This window comes from Bombus vancouverensis, chromosome 17, assembly GCF_051014615.1.
Source record: "Bombus vancouverensis nearcticus chromosome 17, iyBomVanc1_principal, whole genome shotgun sequence".
In the NCBI taxonomy this organism is placed as follows: Eukaryota; Metazoa; Arthropoda; class Insecta; order Hymenoptera; family Apidae; genus Bombus; species Bombus vancouverensis.
In genome coordinates, this window is record NC_134927.1 from 2,239,688 (window position 1) to 2,260,402 (window position 20,715).

Here is a 20,715-nt window from a genome sequence, read left to right on the forward strand (position 1 = left end):
AATATCCATCAATGGATTTCGTTAGATACGTCCACTCGCGAAGGCTTTAAAAATGCTACATACATAGTGCAATATGTACAGATTAAGAGATTATAATCTTAAGAAACTTCCCTGTTGTTATTCATGACGTTGATAGAGCAATGACTTGCTCGATTGTGATGGACTTGGCATCCATCATACTCTAGTGATAATTATTTTAATGACAAAGTTTAAAGATTTAGAGATTAATAAACACGTGCGGCTTTAACTTCTTCGAAGCTCCGCGTGGCGAACAGTTCGATAACGCGGATGCCTTCGTGAGTTTTGTTTCCTGCAATTGTACCCTGCACGCGACTTCCTTGGATTGGCCACGCCAAACCAAATCCATTACTACTATTTTATTTGCTATATTAATAACTCTGCTTTGTATGCAATCAGTAATAAAGAAACTTAAGGTTTTCAAATTGGCCAGAATATTCTGTATATAACATCCATGTAAATAGAAAATGTGTGCGTGGAGTAACCGAGAGTGATAATGAGAACAAACGATTTTGCATCGTGGAGCCATTTTGCTAAACCATTTCTTGTTGTCCGAGTATATGCGATAAGAAACTATTTTAACGAATCTATTTATATTTTATCTTGAATTAGATGAAATTTTATTCTAAAAGTTTCTATATTCTTTGCTTGCGTATCGATGGAATAGTTAAATAAAAATGACTACATTAATGGATTAAAAAATTTTACGCTGCGTTTACTTCTTGCTCCAATTCGTACTTTACATTTATCAATATTGTAGCATAAAAATTATGTCGTTAATTGTAACAAGAATGAAAAAATGAATACATTTTGAAAAATGATTTGAATCAATTTTTAAGTGTTGTATAACTAAATTTCTTCTACACAATTTTTACGTATAAATTATTTCTGTATATCTTATAGTTGCTACGATACTTTTATTTCTTACATGTTAATAAGCAGGTTGACTACCTTAAATATACATTTCTAGAAGATAAACGTTGACTATAAAGTGTTACCAATATCTTCGCAGTTGTATTTAAGTGTTCTACACACTTAGTTACTTGTTGTCTCGTGCATCTGCCTTTAGTTTCACTTCAAATGTTATAACTTATAACTTGAATCAACTTATAATAAATAAATATAATCAACTTATAATTTGAAATAAATTTTGGAAAATTGTCGCAATATTTGAAATTATAAAACTCGCAAACTCGTATAAAATTTCCTCCTCTTTCTCTTTACACGTTTAAAGTGTTAGCCGAAAAAATTCGAGTCTCGTAAAATAGCATGAGTTGAAACACGGAAGTTGTTATCTGTGGACCAACACATCCGGCGCAAATGGAATTCGAGCCAAATTCTAGAATTTTAAACTTAAAATCATTTCGTTATAACCTTAGGTATTATTTGCTACCCGTACGCTGTAAATGTTAACAATAATATGACATTAGTATACTTTTCATCGAAAATTAAATGTAATTATATCTAGACAACGTTTAAGCGTCTATACCTGTAGCAATTGTCAAGAAATTATGTGTCGCAAAATCTAAATAGAATGCAGCTGCAACGTCGATCGTGATTGTAAAATATTACAAAATTACTTACTCTCTAAAAAACGTTCCCAACAAGAGCTAAGTGACTTCATATTATTAGTTTCTTCGTAGGTAGATATGGAAGGATATACAAAAATTGAAAACGCTACGTTTCTTTTAAGTAGAATCACATTTCTTTGTGCGTTGATCGACGCAATTCGTTATTCCACATAGGTCAGTAGATTTCAGGTGAGTGTTTTAAATAAAAAGTCTTTTTTTAAATTATCACTAAAAAAATAACAATAACATTAACACTAGGTTTACGGGAGCCGCCAATTTGACGAACTTCGAAATGAAATATCTCAAAAACCATAGCATTAATTTTAACCATTTTGCATCGTAAATTGATCATTTCCCGTCAAATTGACGGGCTTAACCTTTCATAAACAAACCGTTTTTCAAAGACTGTGCAAAAGTTTCAGTTATTGTAGACATTTCCCATTATTGTCTCCGCTTATTGCAAATATTTACAATAGGATAATTGAATTTGGGCACAGTATTTTCTTTTTCTAATCAGTCCCCCTTTTCTAGCAATTATGAGTAAATCCAGGAGATATAATAAGATATTGCACATAATTGTCAACATCAATGAAGATTGTTCTGAGTATACCTTCGAAGAAGATCAATATGAATTAGGCCAAAAAGAAGGTGATAGTGAAAGTCCTCATTACACTGAAAGTGGAGAGATAGAAGGACCTTCGGATAGTGAAGAGGAAAACTTCTTGAAAGTGTGTCATAACAAGAAAAGGATGCGGATTTTTTCTAGTTCTAACTTCGAGGCTGAAAGGACGAGTATTCCAGGCACATCCCAAAATGTAATGGGTGAAATTGAAATTGCAATTGACGGGATACAGTGGATAAAACTGAAAGCAGGCGGATCTAGGGGTAGGACGCCCGTTCTTATGATATTCAAAGATATCGCAGGGCTTACTGGCTATGCTAAGAGAAATATTATGTCGGGTTGTGTAACTAGTGCTTTCGAATTGATAATTGACAGACACATAATGGAACACATAAAAGGTTGCACTGAAGTTACGTAGTTTTTTAAGAATTCTATATGCCCGGGGCGCGTATGAAGCGAGATCATTGAAAGCCTCCGAAAGATTACAAACAGATAAATTTGCGCTGATATCCGAAATATAGAACAGATTTATAAGTAATAGCCAGGCTTGTTACAAGTCATATGAAAATATCTCAATAGATAAACAATTATTTCCAACGAAAGCCCGATGCAGGTTTATATATATGCTGGATAAGCCTCATAAATTTGGCATTAAGTTTTGGTTTGCAGTTGACGTCAAAACAAAATATATTTTGAATGTGGGGAAAGATGAAACTCTATGCCCAGGGGGAAAAAGAACAAGATGACTTTGTTTTCTTCAAATTTATATAAATCAGAAAACTGCACGCTTGCTGTGTATAAAAGTAAGCCTAACGTAAAAGTCCTCCTTCTAAGCACCAAACATACAGGTGTACAAATAGAAGATAATTATAAACGTGTTCCAGAAATCATTGCTCTTTACAATAAAACAAAGTTTGGCCTGAACGTCGTTGACCAAATGGCACGCAAATATAGTGTGAAAGCAGGGAGTTTCCGATGGTCCCTTCAAGTCTTTTTCAATATTTTGGATTTGGCAGCGATAAACGCGTGGATATTATGTAAAGAGTGCACCAGATCGAAAATATCCAGAAAGGAATTCATATTTTGTTTAGCCGAGGAATTAACTGGAGAAAACCAGGAGAAAATTTGCCAAAGAACAGACGCTTCATTTCTGTCACCTTCAACGTCAGAAGTGCGAAAAAGTTGCCAAGTGGGTTATTACAAAAAAATAGAAGTAGTAATTATTGCATATATTACAAAAAGATCGTATGCGGAAAATGCACAAACAACAGTCAGTATATTTGCGAAAAATGTGCTCAGTAGATATAATTACCCTGTACCGTTAATGTTATTGTTATTTTTTTAGTGATAATTTAAAAAAAGACTTTTTATTTATTAATAATTTATTTAAATGTGAAGCCTAATATTATTCCTTTCAGACCTAATTTGAATAAATCGATTTAAAAAAAAAACGCGTATTTTCGTTTATCCGTCAATTTGACGGATCCCGTAGAGATAGGTATACTACATACAGATTTGAAAAATTAGAAAGGCTAGGAAAAAATAATTTTGTATATAGATTCTTTAGATGAAATGATTAATTTACGATGCAAAATGGATAAAATTGGTGCTATGGTTTTTGAGATATTTCATTTCAAAGTTCGAAATCCGTGAAATTGACGGGTCCCGTAAACCTAGTGTTAACAATGTTTGTCTTAATGTCGTGTCTGCGTCGTTTTAAATCGTAACGGATGCACGTCGAGCTCGAACGATGATGATACAGAAGTGATACAAAATTACTATGACTATCTGTCCGATGGACTAATGGTGTAACTACCGGCGATTACCGTGAACTGCTATCGCCTATTGACTATGACGGGCTAAGATCAACTATCGATTCCATAAAAGGGAACCTAATAATGTCTTATACGTGGAATATTATGAAATCAAAAAGTTAGTTAGCTTCATTCTATGTAGGGTCGATCGTTTTATGTGCTAAAAAATAGTTCCCGTTTGTTTATTACTATCACGCTATTTACCTTCCACTTAACTGCGAAATATGATCATATCGTAAATAGTGTCAATGTCAAAGCCAATGGAACTTTAATCCCAGAATAACTATAGAGTTAGTGCGACCTGATTGAAATTTAATCGCCTTAATTTATACAATTGCAGCTACAGACAAATTTTTCCTATGCTTTTGTCATTTTTGTAGGTTTCGAGATTGCCGATGACCCAGCAGTGCTTTAATGCTGGCAGAACGGACCGGTGATTGATGGTGGAGAGGGAGCTAGGGCGGAACCGTGGGCGCGATCGAAATCTCCGGGAAAACTAGACAATTCGTACAAGGAAGTTAATTAGAGTGCAGAACTGGTGCTTGTGAAAAAAGTGGGTGTAAGAACTGCCGAAATTCGGTCTGGAAAAACATGACAGGCAAAATAAAACCGCGTATGAGGTTATGACGATGAGGGAGGGACTCGTGACAACAGCGCCGCTGCACGAGCTACCCGGGAAACTACACGGACGCAGCCATATTAGCACGCGCGCCGAAAGCGCGTCGCGCGGGCCATTTGAAAGAGGCAGTAACTAGTGGCAGTGACAAGTGCGGGCGTAAGTGGCCATTTTGCGCGCCCAATGGGGAAAAAGGACACAACTGCGGGGAAGAGGTGGATAAAACCATGAGAGGAAGGGGTGAAACGAAGTTGGCTGCTGAGTCGGCACACGTTAAAACCAGAAGTATGACGAAGGCGGTCCCGCTTAAGGAGGGGTTCTTCTGCTCCGCATTGAACACGCGGAACCTACGGATGGAGGAAACGACGGAGGAAGAGGAGACCCCCGCAGTCGAAGCGCCCTGCGCGAAGAAAAGGAAGGCCCGCGGATCTTCCGAGCTGCCAACGCACCTGGTCGAAGAAATGAGAACATCTACTACGGCGGACATAGGAGCGAAGCTGATCCGTCGAGCTTCTGAGGTGACCAAGGTTGCTGGGACATCCCGTAATCTCAAGGGCACGCATGTAAAGATGCTGAAATGATCTCCTTTTCCCTTCTTCTTTCTACATTTTGGAGGCGTTCTTCCATCAGCTGGATCAACGGGGGGCCTAGTTCCTCTATCTTGCGTTCGATCGCGGCAAGACAGCGCGTCTCGAACTAGGCCCCCCGTTGATCCAGTTGATGGAAGAACGCCTCCAAAATGTAGAAAGAAGAAAGGAAAAGGAGATCGTCCTCGCCGAGACCACGAGAAGGGTGGAGCCTGGAGTTCTAAACACTTCAGCGACCAAGGGAGGGCAAGCGGCTGCCATGAAAAGCAGATACAAAGAAGAAACAACCGGCGAAGCTAACTCCCGCGACAGGGGCGATGAGCCCGAGGAACGCCCCAGAGGGAGGATCGGAGAACGTAACGATCACGCTAGGATCACGAAGGATAGATCGGGCCAATCCTACGCGGAGGTGTTGGCCACGGACAAGGACAGCGTCCCTCTGGCCGAGGTCGGCATCAACGCGGTAAGGATGCGTAGAACTATGAGAAGAGGGAGAAGACCGCTGCGCTCGCAGCACGACTGACCCGGATCCTGGATCCGAGCAAGGTCCGCGTGGCGACACCCTTCCGAGCTGCGGAAGCAAGGGTGACCAGAACAGATATTTTGGTCAACAAGGATGAAATCAGCTAGCGGTGGTGGCCGAACCATACAGATTTCTGGATGTTCCGGACTGGACCGGAGATACGGACAAAATGATTGCTGTCACCTGGACATCAACGCCGGGGGCGTTGGAGCGCAGCAACGGATACGTAGCGGTCGAGTGGGCAGGGATGGTGGTAGTGGGCGTATACGTGTCACCCAACAGTGGATGGGCAGCGTTCGAGGAGTTCCTGGACGGAGTCCGCGGCTGCGTCAGGCGGCGCCCTCCCCAGCAGGTGCTTGTCCTGGGAGACTTCAACGCACACTCCACAGAATGGGGAAACCCTAGGACCAACGCACGCGGCCGCGCGTTGTCAGACTGGGCTGCGGGACTTGGACTCCTGTTGGTGAACAGGGGCTCGGCCAGCACCTGCGTGGCGTGAATGGAGAGCTCTGTCGTTGATGTCACATGAACCTCCACGATGCACTCAGGCGGATTTCAGGCTGGAGAGTGGCCGAGCGGGTCGAAACACTCTCGCACCACCTGTACATATTCATGGAGGTGAAAGACACACTTGGACCTGGAACGGTGACCGCGGGCGATGGTCGCGGCCCGCCGAGGAGAGGACGCGCGGCCATCATCAAGGTGGAGGATCAAGGAAAGGGACGACGATCTGCTTCAAGCGGCCGCAGTAGTAGCTGCCTGGAACTGGGAGGCCTCGACGGCGTCGACGGAAACAAGTGTGGAGAAGGAGGCCGAGAACCTCTGCCGAGGCATGACGGCAATATGCGACAAGCCCATGCCGCGAACCACGTTGGACACCGCGCAAGGCAGAGCCGTGTATTGGTGAACTCCCGACATCGCGGAGCTGAGGGCGAGGTGTGTGACACGAAAACTTCGCGCGAAGGAACCCCTGGTAACGACGGAACCTGCGCTGCTGCTGCAGATAATCGGGACGCCCCCCGCCGCTAGAAGACAGTGCGGCAAAACAGTCGCGGCAAACAACATAAACGGTAAAATGGACAGATGACTGGGAAGTCACGGAGGAAAAGCTGTGGGAGACGACTAGAAGAATGGCCTACGCGACGCGGCGCCAGGCCCGGATGGAATCCTGGGCCGGATCTGGGGGAAGTGATGGGGGCCATGACTCCCAAACTTCGTGTAGTAGTGAAGCGTGCCTAGCCTATATGTATCGCATGCTTGAGATAGCTAGTCATGTCGATATAGAAAAAGATGTAAAAGTTGAATACATTATAGACGGGATAATAGACGAGGAAGCAAATAAGCCTATGTTGTACGACGTTGCATCCATTAATGAGTTAAGAAAGAGGTTGATCGCGTACGAGGAGCAGAAGGGTCGTAGAGTAAAGTCGATTGCGAAACCGACCAAAATCAAGAAGAACATGAAGCCCAGTCGATCTGGAGATGTGAAGAAGACGCGATGTTATAACTGCGGCGACAAGGAACACGTCTGTGCAGAGTGTCCGAACAGGTCAAGAGGGCCGAAATGTTTTAAGTGTAGAGGGCGGCAACATTCAACCATCGGAATGCAAAACCAGGGCCATCGCTAATTTTCCGGAGCCTCGGTCCGCTGGAGATGTTCAGAGTTTCCTTGGCTTAACGGGATATTTTAGGAAGTTTGTGACCCGATATTCTGTCATTGCGAGACCATTATCAGATTTATTAAGAAAAGATGTCCCGTTCAGATTCGAATCGCGCGAGCGAGAAACGTTTGGAAGGCCAAAAGCAGCGTTAAGTGAGAAGCCAGTGCTGAAATTGTATCATGCTGGAGCGGAGACTCAGTTTCATATGGATGCGTGTAGCGTGGGATATTGTGCGATTTTGCTGCAGCGCGACAGTCAAGACAATGCTTTTCACCCCGTATATTATTCGAGCGGAAATACCTCACCGGCTTAAGAGAAATACACCAGTTACGATCTTGAAGTTCTGGCCATCGTGAAAGCATTCAAGAAATTCCGTGGCTACCTGCTCGGTATTCCGTTCAAGATCGTTACAGATTGTCAGGTATGGCCGAATGTAGTATCGTGAAAAAAAGGCCTAATTAGAAATCGATCGAATCATAAAAAAAGTGTCGTCTGCCCTTCAGTTGTTAGTTTACATCGAAGAAAGCCTATGTGACTAAGGTCACCTAGTTCTTGCAGAGCACGGGCATGATGAAATAAAAGAAAAAAAGAGCGTTGATATAGAGTCAAAGTTAGTCGAGAAGTCGAGGAGTAGAATTGTTAGCGTCGTTGAGTTGCGAGAGATGTTTGAGATAATGTGCGATTTCTGTATTTAGTCCCAGTTAAACAACCATCGTTTTCTGTCTAATTAATATCTATACAGTCAATTTATTGTATATAAATTGTAAATGGTCGGAGAAAAATTTATACCTAAATTTCCCCCATACTACAAGACTCTCCTGCGAAGTCGGAGGTCATCTGGTTCTACGACAAGAACAGGTGAGGAACTCCTCCTCTCGGTCTGAGCATAAGTATCGCAGGCGAAACCGTCGGGGTGGGATCGCGGATGAAAAATACCTGGATCTCGTCATCGACAGCCAGGGGACGTTCGACCCGCACTTCGACTCCCTGATTCCGAAGATGCCAATATTGGCGGCTGCCAATGCCTTGTGCTGCCTGCTGCCGAACATCGACGGGGCGGGAATCGCGGTGCGCCGACAATACGAGGGCGTCGTTCGATCCCGAGTGATGTACGGGGCACCGGTATGGGCGGACGATCTGATAGCGAGTCGGCGCAGCATCCTGCTTCAAAGGAGGCTGCATAGGGTAACCACCATCAGAATCATCAGGGGATACCGAACGGCGTCCCACGCGTCGGCGACCGTTCTGGCCGCGTCTCCCACGTGGGAACACATTCGAGAAGCGTGATTGTTAACTGTTGGAAATTAACCCTAGATTGTTAATTGTCGGGCTCCAATACGTCGCTGGGACTTAGAATCTGCACGCGTAAAGCGAAACGCCGCTGGGACTTAGCGTCCGCAGGCGTTAAGCGACACGCTGCTAGGACTTAGTCCCTGCGACCGCAAAACGATACGCCGTTGGGGCCTCGCCCCCGCAACAGGAAAATCGATTTGAAGCCAAACAGGGAAATGGCATCACGAGGGCAGACACCACCAGCCACTAAGGCACGAGTGGTCCTGCAACCCCTAAAAGTGCAAAAACCGGAGTCTGCACAACACATTGTGTATGCGTGCAGATAAGCGACGGAGAATTCGAACTCTACGTGGTAAGCCAGTACCTGCCACCGACCGAAGATATCGAAGTCGGCATAGAACAGCTGGAGAAGGTACTGAGGAGTCTCAGAGGCAGGAGGACCATCATCGGCCTAGACTCCAATGCGAAGTCACCGCTATGGAACAGTAGGAGTACAGACGACAGAGGAGAAGCCCTAGAGGCTGTCATAGCCCAATTCGGCCTCTATGTCCTTAACCAACCAGGACAGGCATACACCTTCGAGACAACTTGAGGACGCTCAAATATTGATATAACCCTGGCGAGCCCGGAGGCAATACCGCTCGTACAGGAATGGAGAGTCCAAGAAGACGGAACCACCAGCGATCACAGGGTGCTAGAGACACGCCTGGTTCTCGGGCCAAGAAGTACCGAGCCGCAGCTCCAGGAGAGGAGATACAACACACGGAAAGCCGACTGGGAGACGTTCCAGAGAGTCGTCACAGAGGGGGGACGGACACTCCGAGAGACCACCCTCCAGCAAGCCGAAGACGTGGAACGAATGGCTGAGCAAATGCAGGCTGTCTTTATAAGAGCCTGCGATGCGGCCATCCCGAAGAAGAAATGGCACTACAGGTCGGTACCATAGTGGACGCCCGAGCTCACTAGAGCAAAAAGGGACACCTACCGAGCAAGGAGAAGGTACCAGGGGGCTAAGGACCCCGCAACGAGGGAAGAAGAGAAGCTGCGGTACAGGGAAACTAGAAGGGAATACACAAGGAAGATAACGAAAGCCAAGATCCAGAGCTGGCAGAACTTTGTCTCAAAAGAAGGCAACAAAGAGCCCTGGGGAATCGCTTACAGAACGGTCATGGGAAAACATAGGGGAGAAGTGGCAGTGTCAACCCAGCGGACGCCACAAGGAGACACCTCCAACTGGCGAACGACAGCGGCGGCGATGCTGTCCGCCCTCCTACCCGATGACCAAGAAGACTCGGACACCCTGGAGCAGACAGAGATCAGGAGGAGCACGACAACCCCACCAAGCGAAGAAGACACACCAGAGTTACAGTTTCATGAACTCGGATGCGCAGTGATGCGACTGCGGAGGGGCAAATGCCCCGGCCCCGACTTGATCGAAGTGGAGATAATACAACGTGCCTGGGGGGGGGGGAATCCACCAAGAGCTCCTCAGGCTCATGAACGGCTGCCTCACCTGGGGGGTCTTCCTAAGAATCTGGAAACTGGGAAACGTCATCACCATCTCGAAAGGACCAGATCCAGACAGAAGTAGTCCGAAGTCCTACAGACCGATCTGCCTACTATCTATGGTGGGCAAATTGCTCGAAAGGATGATGGCTACAAGAATGGCGACCATGTTCAACAATCATGAGATGTCCTCGGATCGACAATACGGCTTTCGCCCCGGAATATCAACGGTGGACGCAATCACGAAATTGAGAGAAAAAGTCAAGCAAATGAGCGACAGGAAGTATGTCCTCGCAATAGCACTCGACATAACAGGAGCCTTTGATAACGTTTGGTGGCCGAACGTAATGCACGAGCTGAAGAGAAGAGGCTGCCCCAACAACCTGTATCGGCTGACGAGGAGCTACTTCTCGGACAGAGGCGTGCAAATCATCGGCAAGAACGAAACAGTCAACAAGCCCGTCACGAAAGGATGCCTGCAGGGATCAGTACTAGGCCCGAGTTTTTGGAATCTAGTATTCGACGACCTGCTGGCAGAACTAACGACAAGCGAGACAGAATGCGAACCTATCGCGTACGCCGACGACCTAATCATCCTAGTCGCCGGAAATGCAAGGACGGAGCTACAGAAGAGCGGACAGGAAGTAGTCACACGCGTTTCTACCTGGTGCGCCAGGAAGAAACTGTCTGCGGAGAAAACTGAGATGTTACTTGTCAAAGGCAAGCTGGACACCGAAAGACCACCGATCATCAAGATCGAGGGCAAGAGCATCAAGATGGGACAGGTGACCAAGTACCTGGGAGTGCACTTTGAAAGAGGCCTGAAGATCAATCGGCATGTGCACGAAACAAAGCAGAAGTGCCAAAGACTAATTAACAGCCTCGCAAGAGTGGCTAAAACGAATTGGGGACTCGGACACGCGGCCATGAGTATTTTATACAAAGGGCTGTTCGAGCTGATAACCACCTACGCCGCAGCCGGCTGGAGCGACCTGTTAAATAAGAGAACGACAGGCATGTTGATAAGGTCACAAAGAATGGCACTCCTCCAAGTGACGAAGGCCTACAGGACTCCATCAACAGAGGCACTACAGGTCATCGCAGGTGCGATACCCATCGACCTGCTAATCGAGATCAGAGCAAGAGCCCACAGAATGAAACGAGGATTGGACGAAGCAACTAATCACAGAGCCATCGTCAGGGAAGCCATCGAAAAATGGCAAGAGCGATGGCAGATCGCACCAAAGGGAAGGACCACATACGAGTACTTTGACAATGTCAAGGATAGGATCGAGTGCCGTTGGCTAAGACCGAACCACTACATGACACAGTTCATAAGTGGTCACGGGGATTTCAACGGTAAACTCAAGACATTCCGATTGAGCGAGGTGGACACGTGTGACTGCGGGGGGATAGAAACCCCTCATCACATCTTGGAGGACTGTCCGATCTTCACCGAAGACAGACAGAGACTGCGAGACGCAATAGGAGAACTGGCCTGATGCTTAGACTATTTGTCGGGCTCCATCATCGACATTACATGTCCCGTACAAGTACAAGTGGGCTACAAGTGGCCGTATTGAACCTGCGCTGCTGCTGCGGATCATCGGGACGCTTTTCCCCCGCAAGAAGACAGTGCGGCAGAACAGTCGCGGGAAACGTCACGGCCGATAGAATGGAGAGATGACTGGAAAGTCACGGAGGAAGAGATGTGGAAGGCGATCAGAAGAATGGCCTCCCGCGACGTGGCGCCGGGCCCGGGCGGAATCTCGAGCCGGATTTGGGGGAGGGGTGAGGGGGGGTCAAGGCCCCCAAACTTCGGCGCCTCTACACAAGATGCCTGAGAGAGGGAGTTTACCCCCGGGCATGGTGGACAGCGAGGCTGGTCTTGCTCCGTAAAGAGGGCGGACCGACGACTTCGCCGTCGGCGTACCGGCCGATATGCCTGCTACACAAGGCCGGCAAACTCCTCGAAAGAATGGTCGCCACCCGCTTGGCGGCTTTCGGAAGTCAACGCCCGTTAGCCGCACTGGAAACACACTTAAATGGACAGACCGCAGGTTAAATGGACAGACCGCAGACACTAGATGGAGATACAACATGGCCCTCCCTCTGAAAGACACAAAAGTCAGGCACAGAAAAAACACAAAAAAATATTGGTGGATACCGAATTCATAATAAAATAAGAGAGAAAACCATTAAACCGACAGAACTCAATTCTGCCCCCGTATAACACAGGTGTAAACTGTAAATACTGTAAATACTTGTAAATAAACCCATTTGACATCCCCCTCCCCCGCCCCCTCCCTCTCATCCCACCCCTCCCCAAAGTTACACACCACCCCAAAAAGCAGACTACCGAAGCGTCCTGTTTTGCGACCAAGTTTTCAGGACAGAAAAAAAAATACATAAAAAAATTGTATTATACAACGAAAAATGTAAAACGCCGACACATAATACAGCATGGCTACGTCGTACCGCCGCGTATCGGTACCTTTGCCTAACATGCCATTACAAAAATTCACCGTTTATTGCTGACTGTTAATTGTTTAATAAACATTTTTTTTGAAAGTGGGGAGTATTTCTTGGGGCACTCACATCCAACACCACCTCAAATTAATATATTAACATGTTCTGGTTACAGACGACCTCTTTCCGTCGTAACAATATTTCCCGTACATGAGAAGCATCGTTTCAACATAACCGGCATTGCTGGTATCATTAAATATCCTTTAGCATGTTCTGAAATTGCTGAGTATTAGGTTACCCTTGCCTTTCCCCATTTATATGGGTTCAAATTCAACATTTGCCTTTGCATCATTAGCGTCATTACTTTCGTTGTATAGAAATTCGAAAGCACTCTTCTTGGTCGATTTTGCTGCACTTGCTATACGCACGGCAGAATTTCCGAGCAAATGTTTCACTTTCCAGCGAATCATCTCTCTGATATTCAACATTTTACGTTCCAAATCTTTGTATCGTGGATGAGAAAGCAGAATATATGGCTCGGTGACATAACGCCATGTTCGTTCTGTTTTGAATTTGAAGCGTTTCGTAATTTCTGAAATTAATGTCTGCTTGCGAAATTAACGTGCATGAAAAATTGTGTCTTCTATATGTCTGAGAATTATTATGTCCTTACAATTTCAATTTATGTCCTTGTCATTTCCACCCTCTTTCAGTTATTTTAAGACGTTGTGCCACGGATTGGTCTGCTATGACGTTTCATATTGGACTTCCACTTAAGCGGCGTGAAATATAGAGTTCAATCCTTTCAATGTAAAATTAATTTTTATCGTTTACGAATATTTGATATCGTTTATTAATATTCCTTCGGGATGTCTCAAAATGAGTTTCTGCATCTATTATCCTACCTCGATTCTGACTGGTATCATACAGTCCCGTTAAATTCCATTACGGGGTCCTTTCTCTGCAAGTTAACCCAATTAGAAGGTAGTAAAGCCGAATATTCTAACTTGGGAAAAAAGATGGCACAGATTTTACGATATGTAGCTCATAAGGATAGACAAACAGATACCAGCTGAAATGCTTCGAGATTTATCGATTTCGACGTTATAAAATATTGAATTTTATTCCCTTCCGTGGCAAATATTGAAAACATTCGTTGTTCGTCTCGATACGTTTATATTCTTGTATTGTTTCGTTTCAAAATAAAATTCATTTTTATGTATAATAACGTATCGATGAAAATGCAACGCGAGCAAAAACTCCTTTGTCGACCGTAAACGTGTCCATCGACGGATAAAAAAGTTAATCTCTTTGTCTAAACTTTGTGAATTATTATAGACAGGAATTACTAACCAACGGAAAATTCGAGTCTGGCAGTGACTCGTGTTATTGTACCAACGTTGTTTTAGTTTACAAGATCTAGAGTCAAACCAACTCGATACAGATTGTTATTGTCGTTCCTGGTAATCTTCAACCGAAGTTATGTAACTAAGTTCATATTACGACCGGCATGCACTATTTCTATACCTACACTAATTTTAATATAACTGACTATTGCAATTTTATCACTCGTTCCTTTACGATGTTTCATAAAGGAACCATCGTAATTTCGTGAACACGCGTTTAAGTATCGATTTTCAGACGTCTTCTTCAGGCTGTATACTTGCCAATTCATCTAGACAAGTAGCTTATTTGGAAGTAACACTTAAAAAGAAAGAAAAGGCAACTAGATATTGATTTAAAGAAGGAAAATTGCGCGTCTTCGTGAGCAATAAATTGTTAATATATAATATACCATAATACCGATATGGTCATACGGAATACGATGGCGGGCACCGTGTCATGTCACAAATGAAACGTTACACAACGTTGCAAAACGTTGCACTTGTCTAAAATCGTATATCATAAGTATCACCTTCGTTAACAAAGTATCTTCATCACAAACAATGGCAAACGAAACAGAAATCACCTCCTTGCGTCGGGAGCGAAGCAATTTAAGCGACCAATTCCAGTCCATATGGAGGATTACTCGACGAATACGAGTCTGGTCAGCACAACAAAGCCACCTTAATAACCTATCAAAAACAAGTTGACGACATTTGGAAACGGTTCAACATTGTCAATGACCAATTACTTGAGCTCGACGACGTCGCACCTGTAGACTTATTTGATGCCTATTTAGACCTGGTAGTACGACTGAGCAATCTCATCGAAATTAATTCTTCCTCAACGAATGCCTCCAAGACAGTGGCGAATCCAAAACCTCTGGAATGCAGCAGCAACACTCCTAGTAGTTTCCGGAGACGTAAGAATAATTTCAATAATAACAGTAACAATGATCATACTCCGCCGATGGAGAATATCGTATTGAATCTAACTCCGATCCCGTTGTATGACACACGAAGCTCATTGCATAATACTAGCAGCTCGTCGCCTACACACGACTTGACGACAACCAAGTTCGCGTCCTCATTATCTGAACAATCTGATTCAACGCAACCAAACGCCGTGAATCAGACAACCTTTCACACTTGCACTCATCGCCAACACGCGACTTGACGACAACGAAGTTCATTCAATTCAACGAAGTTCATCATTATCTCAACAATCGGATTCAACGCTACCAAACGCCTTGAATCAGAATACTCTTCACATTCGCAACTCATCGCCTACACGTGACTTGAGGGGGGAGCCCAGCCTCCCAATCAACTACAAAACTCCGCGTCGTGTTGGACGAATCAGCACCAAGCAACACCGGAGTTCCGTTCAACGATGCCTCTTGGACCGAGCTGGTCCACTACATTTCCAGGACCGTAACGGTCCACGATCTTCCAAGGACCGGAACATTTAACGACACTTTTTGGGCCGAGAACTACAACTGAAAATTTCTAGGCAACGACGAGGACCACGGCGATCAAAACTACAAGGATTTTCCGAACAGGACATAGACAACAAACATGTCAAACTATTATAACTCTGCTATTTTTCAGATGAAATTCGTACTCTCTCAATGAAATCTCGCCCATTTATCAACCTCGGAGTCAACTATTGAAGACCATTTTACATCAAAGAGCGAAAGAATCGTAACCGCCGCAAAATTCAGGTATTTGTATCTAACTTGTATGTGGTGCAGTTAAGGCAGTCCACACCGAGCCGGTCAGCGATCTCATAAGCGAGGCCTTCATTGCTGCTCTGTGAAGATTCATCGCTCGTCGAAGATTCAGTCTGTTCATAACTCCCTTGTCCCTACTCACGGTGACTTCCTCATCAGAGACTCGCTAACAAGTTTTCGAACGAGAACGAGATTTCAGGGACGCTGTATCCAATCGTCTGTCCAACTGGCATCGAGAGTATCCACACGAATTGAATATCCAAAACAAATGGGACAAGGGCAGTCACGGCATACGAGAAGGCACCATCGTCATCCTCAGAGAGGACAACGTTCCCCCAATGCAATGGCCATTGGGCAGAATCATCAAGATCCAATCCGGCGCAGACGGCATCATACGGACGATTACCGTTCGAACAGCAACGAGCACCCTGGATCGGAGCATCAAGCGGATGGTACCACTACCGAGCAGATCGACTCCAGATGACTCCGAAACAATCAGCAACAGCAACGAATTCTGAAAGGAGATTCACCTCACAGTATCACACCATATTACTTGATCGGTACCCTCTCAACGGGGGGAGTATCTTACGCCACGGGGCTTACCACAGGCTGTATTTCTAACCGTCGCTCGCGGTCCTACAGTGTCGCAGACGAATCGTCTTATCTGCCCGACGGAAAATATACAATATATCGACGAGCGCATAGTTGTCATCAAGCAGCGAGTTCTGGAAACGTCGATTTCCGTCCGTTATGTCATACACATAAAGAAAGTGACATACGTGATCATAGGCGCGAACAGTGGCGTGACCCGAGCGTAGTAGGGGTCGTCTCCCAGAAAAGACAAAGGAATGATCGAAGGGCAATCAGTCCCTTTTGAAGAGTCAAACGTTATACGTCGAAAATCCAGATCACTTAGTTTAACGCATACATCGAGAGATATCGTAAATATGGGTCGAATTTTTGTAACATATTAACTGTATTCGTCGCTAAATAATTTGTAACGTTTATATTATACATTCATTATTGTTAAATATACAAGCTATATTAACCTGTTAATACGGTGTTAAATTCATTGAACTACCTCTGTTATCTTAATCGAAACAGGGGAACGACTATTTCGCGGTGTCGATTAGCAGAATCGTGGCGAGAATTTACGCCTCTCGCTGACGCGTTTTCCTCGCGACCGCGTCTCTCCGCGAACGGTCGTAACACTACGATTGATAATCAATTATACACAGCATGATAATTAAGGATAAGATAAATAATAAAGTGTAAAATAAATCACGAGAATATCATTGTGCAACACTAAATTCTAATAATAACGACAAACGAGAAAAAGAGCAAACAATTTCGTTTTTATCTTATATCCTCAAATAACGTTGCATAAGAAAATAATATTACCAATCGTTCTTTTTTAACCCTAAATTAAAAAACATACCTTTGTAGATGCTATAACTGCCGAGATAATACGATTTTTTCTATGAGCTTCAATTTTTGCGCGGTCGAGCCAGAAATGGCGCGCAGAGCTCCCAGTGGGCTCGTTCGCTGCACTGAAGCTTTCTAATCGCCCGCTATGAAAATGGAACACCTTTATAAACGTTTTTTTATTTTTTATGAGCATCCAATCAATACGAAAAAAATACACATATAATACACGTAATAAACTATAAAACGACGCCTGTCGCACCGCTCAATCTTTTCATAGTTTAACGCTGGTGAGTTGTTCAGAAGCCAATTCCTCCTAAAGGAATATTTTTTTAAGATAATTAAGTTTGGCACGACTGGAGAAACCGACAGAAACAAGTCCCAGCACGGTAGGACGTAACGTGCGAAAGTTATTGCATTTTACAACTAACTGGAAGCGATTATCGTTGTATTTTAGCTGAGCGTTCAGACGAAAAAGACTTTTACTCCTGCCTATCAAAATACAGGTCTTGTAGAAAACGTAAAGAGCTCGGAGTATAAACTCAGATAAGTTTGTATTTGTATTGCAAATTTGACATTTTCTGCATCGCAAAACAACAAATTGATCGTACGAAAACTAACACACGAATCGATTGTATGATATTTTTACATGTCACAGGGACTCGTAATCGTATGGCAATTTTAACTAAAATTATGGGCGATTTGAGAAAATTGGATATCTTTCCACTTTCTATTAATTTGCAACTTAAAAAATTGGGGTCATCGTAAGTCTCATTTTACAGATATTTTAATTATCTACAACATTCTACTGAAGCTTCTTCACGTACGATAAATGATTTTTTAAAGATGAGGTATAGTAGTAGTTATGATAGTGTAGAGGCCGCGATAGTGTACCTCTACTTTTCTTCTGATTTTTGTGTCGCGGAAGAAAAATCGGATCACGGGCACCGGGATCTGAACCCGGGTCCCGAACGTTCGTAACCAAAGGCGCTAACCACTGCGCTTTTCTTTTCTTTTTTTATAACGTTTATTGTCCAAGTAGATGAGTATTACAATGTATATTATTCACAATAAACAATGAAACGCTAACCACTGCGCTGCCGCCGTTCGGTGTTAGTTGCTATCAAGTGCCGCCACAAAGATATAAAACGAAATGTAAAAATAGTTGCGCTTTTTCGTTTAATCGAAATTTTGCTTACAAAGCACCGGAGGGAAATTGTTTCAAAATCGCTTCTTTTGTTCTAAATATCGTTGCAAATCATATTATGCAAAGATGTTTCTACCATCAAGTCAACTGTAAACATTTAATCCTCAACCAGAGGCATAATCGTTTATTCATTTATTGTTTGTTGTTAAACAAACAAAAGTGCAATTTCTTTATACTCCTCCATACATGGACATACATTGTACCTGAATAACATACAATTATTCAGTGCACATCGTTCGTGTGGACGTTAAAGAATTGACACGTCAAAGACAGACATGTGCGTACAGACATGTTCGCGACCTGATGGAAACATTAATCCTCTTCATTTGAGAATTATAAGATAGCTTTTGACATGAATCGGCAGATTTTACGTTAGCGACAAAATGCACAATTGTTTATAATATCATCAGTTTTTCTTGTGACTTACACGTCACACGATAAATTGGCGAATATGTGTCGTCGAGTTTAAAACTGAAACTGCTAATATTCGTCCATGTAAACCATTTTACCGAGATCCTTACTTATTTAACAGATTTATTTATAATGGTGAAACAGGAAACTATGACTGTTCTACGATATTACAATATTTTGGTTACCACTTAGATACCAACAGCTAATTATCAGTTCACAAACAAAGCTTAAAACGCAATTTTTGCTAATTGTAAAAAGAGAGATACACTTCAGCGATCGTACTATCTTCGATATACATACATGAGGCGTAGTCTCACTGGGAATATTCGGATGTACCGAAATGTCATAAGAACGGACCTAAGGCGTGGCGCAGGAGGATCAGTGTGATGTATATCTTGTAGGTTTTAGTAGGTGAAAATCCGATACTATCCTACGTCCTTCTTTCAAAAAAAAAAAACACTGTTTATGAAGATGTCTTCCGCGTAAAAAACAAGTACGAGTCAAACGATAAAGAAGTAACTATAATTTATGTGAAGTTTTATGGCAGTAACATAGGAAGGAGCACGCCTCATCGATTTCATTGAGCGTGCAAGAAACATTACGCCGGATATATATACATATAGTACAATCTTTGTTTCACTCGTAATATATCTACGACAGCCTTATGATTGTAATTTTTTTTTACATTATAATGCGTTAGCCTTTTCTATTTTCCCACTCTTCTTTTACTTTCTTAATAATCTAGGGCCGTCTACATCGAGGAACAAATATATTTTTAGCATTACACAATTTTATTTATATATTGCTCCGTTTATATTAATATATATGATTAATTGTGCCGATTTAGTTGCAATTGTATTACATTACTACACTCTGAAGTAACTCTAGTTAAATAACCATAGCTTCCCGTTAGATAACTACAAATAAATCTGTTAAATAAAGTAAGTCACTATATAGCTTAAAAGATACTTTTATCTTGTTAGGCTTATCGTATCAGAGACAGGGACAAATAATATGGTGCCTTTATGTTTACGTTTCCCTTGTCGTTCATACACTCGATTTTATAAAATTAACATCGAAGTATCTTTTAAATTAATCATTTTCAGATAAAAGTACTTTAATAGCTTCTCGACGAGAATTAGAAAATACATTAAATGGTGGATAAAATAATGTATAGTTGTACCTAAAAAAAAAAAAAAACACACAGGTCGCCTTGAGATCTCGAAAACATCTCCACCCAGAGAAATCTGATGACAAGACAGACATTAGGCAAAACAGAATGAATTGTAGTTGGAGCATTTTTTATGATAACGTATACTTTGGGAAAGAATTACGTGGGAAGATTGAAATGGCATATCCAGTATAATCTAAATGAAAAACGCTAATTTCATCGTATTTGTAGACTATAGTGGCAAAAATATCAATAGGGAAAGAGTGTTATGAATATATTGTATAATCCTTATCCTACTCTTCTAGATCGATAAAGATCTGTAAAGACGGTAGTCGCAAAATTGATCTTGACTTTAGTAAATTTCTAGATGGTTCTAAATGAATGGTACAGTTTATGACACTATTACTCAATTTCTAACCTACGAACGCTTAATGAAAAGAAATGTTGCATAGAATATTTTTTTACCACAAAAGCATTCCTGTCGTTAACTTTTGAAACCATATAACATAAATTGCGAGAAAAGGAACAGAATCATAACAACCGGAACACGGAGAACTTTAAAATTAGAATTCTATAGAGATGGTAATTGCGTGCATCAACGAGGAACAGCGCTCGTAGGAAACTTTTAATTTGGTCATTGAATTAAATGAGAATGGCACGTTTATGCGCATATGCCCCGGTTCTGTGTACACGTACACGTGGAAATGTC

At 43.0% G+C, this 20,715-nt stretch overlaps 2 protein-coding genes across 2 annotated transcripts in view; one reads left to right on the plus strand and one right to left on the minus strand.

The window, feature by feature from the left end:
- DIP-lambda (Dpr-interacting protein lambda) overlaps positions 1 to 20,715 on the minus strand; it is a 385,266-nt gene that overhangs the window by 286,107 nt on the left and 78,444 nt on the right. The gene's annotated exons all lie outside the window — the stretch shown is intronic.
- LOC117161823 (uncharacterized) lies at positions 2,126 to 2,629 on the plus strand. The gene has a single exon (XM_033343560.2). The coding sequence runs from the start codon at positions 2,126 to 2,128 to the stop codon at positions 2,627 to 2,629; it is 504 nt and encodes a 167-aa protein (XP_033199451.2).

Coding starts and splice junctions, on each gene's coding strand:
- LOC117161823 (XM_033343560.2), top strand. CDS start 2,126: ATGAGTAAATCCAGGAGATATAATAAGATATTGCACATAATTGTCAAC.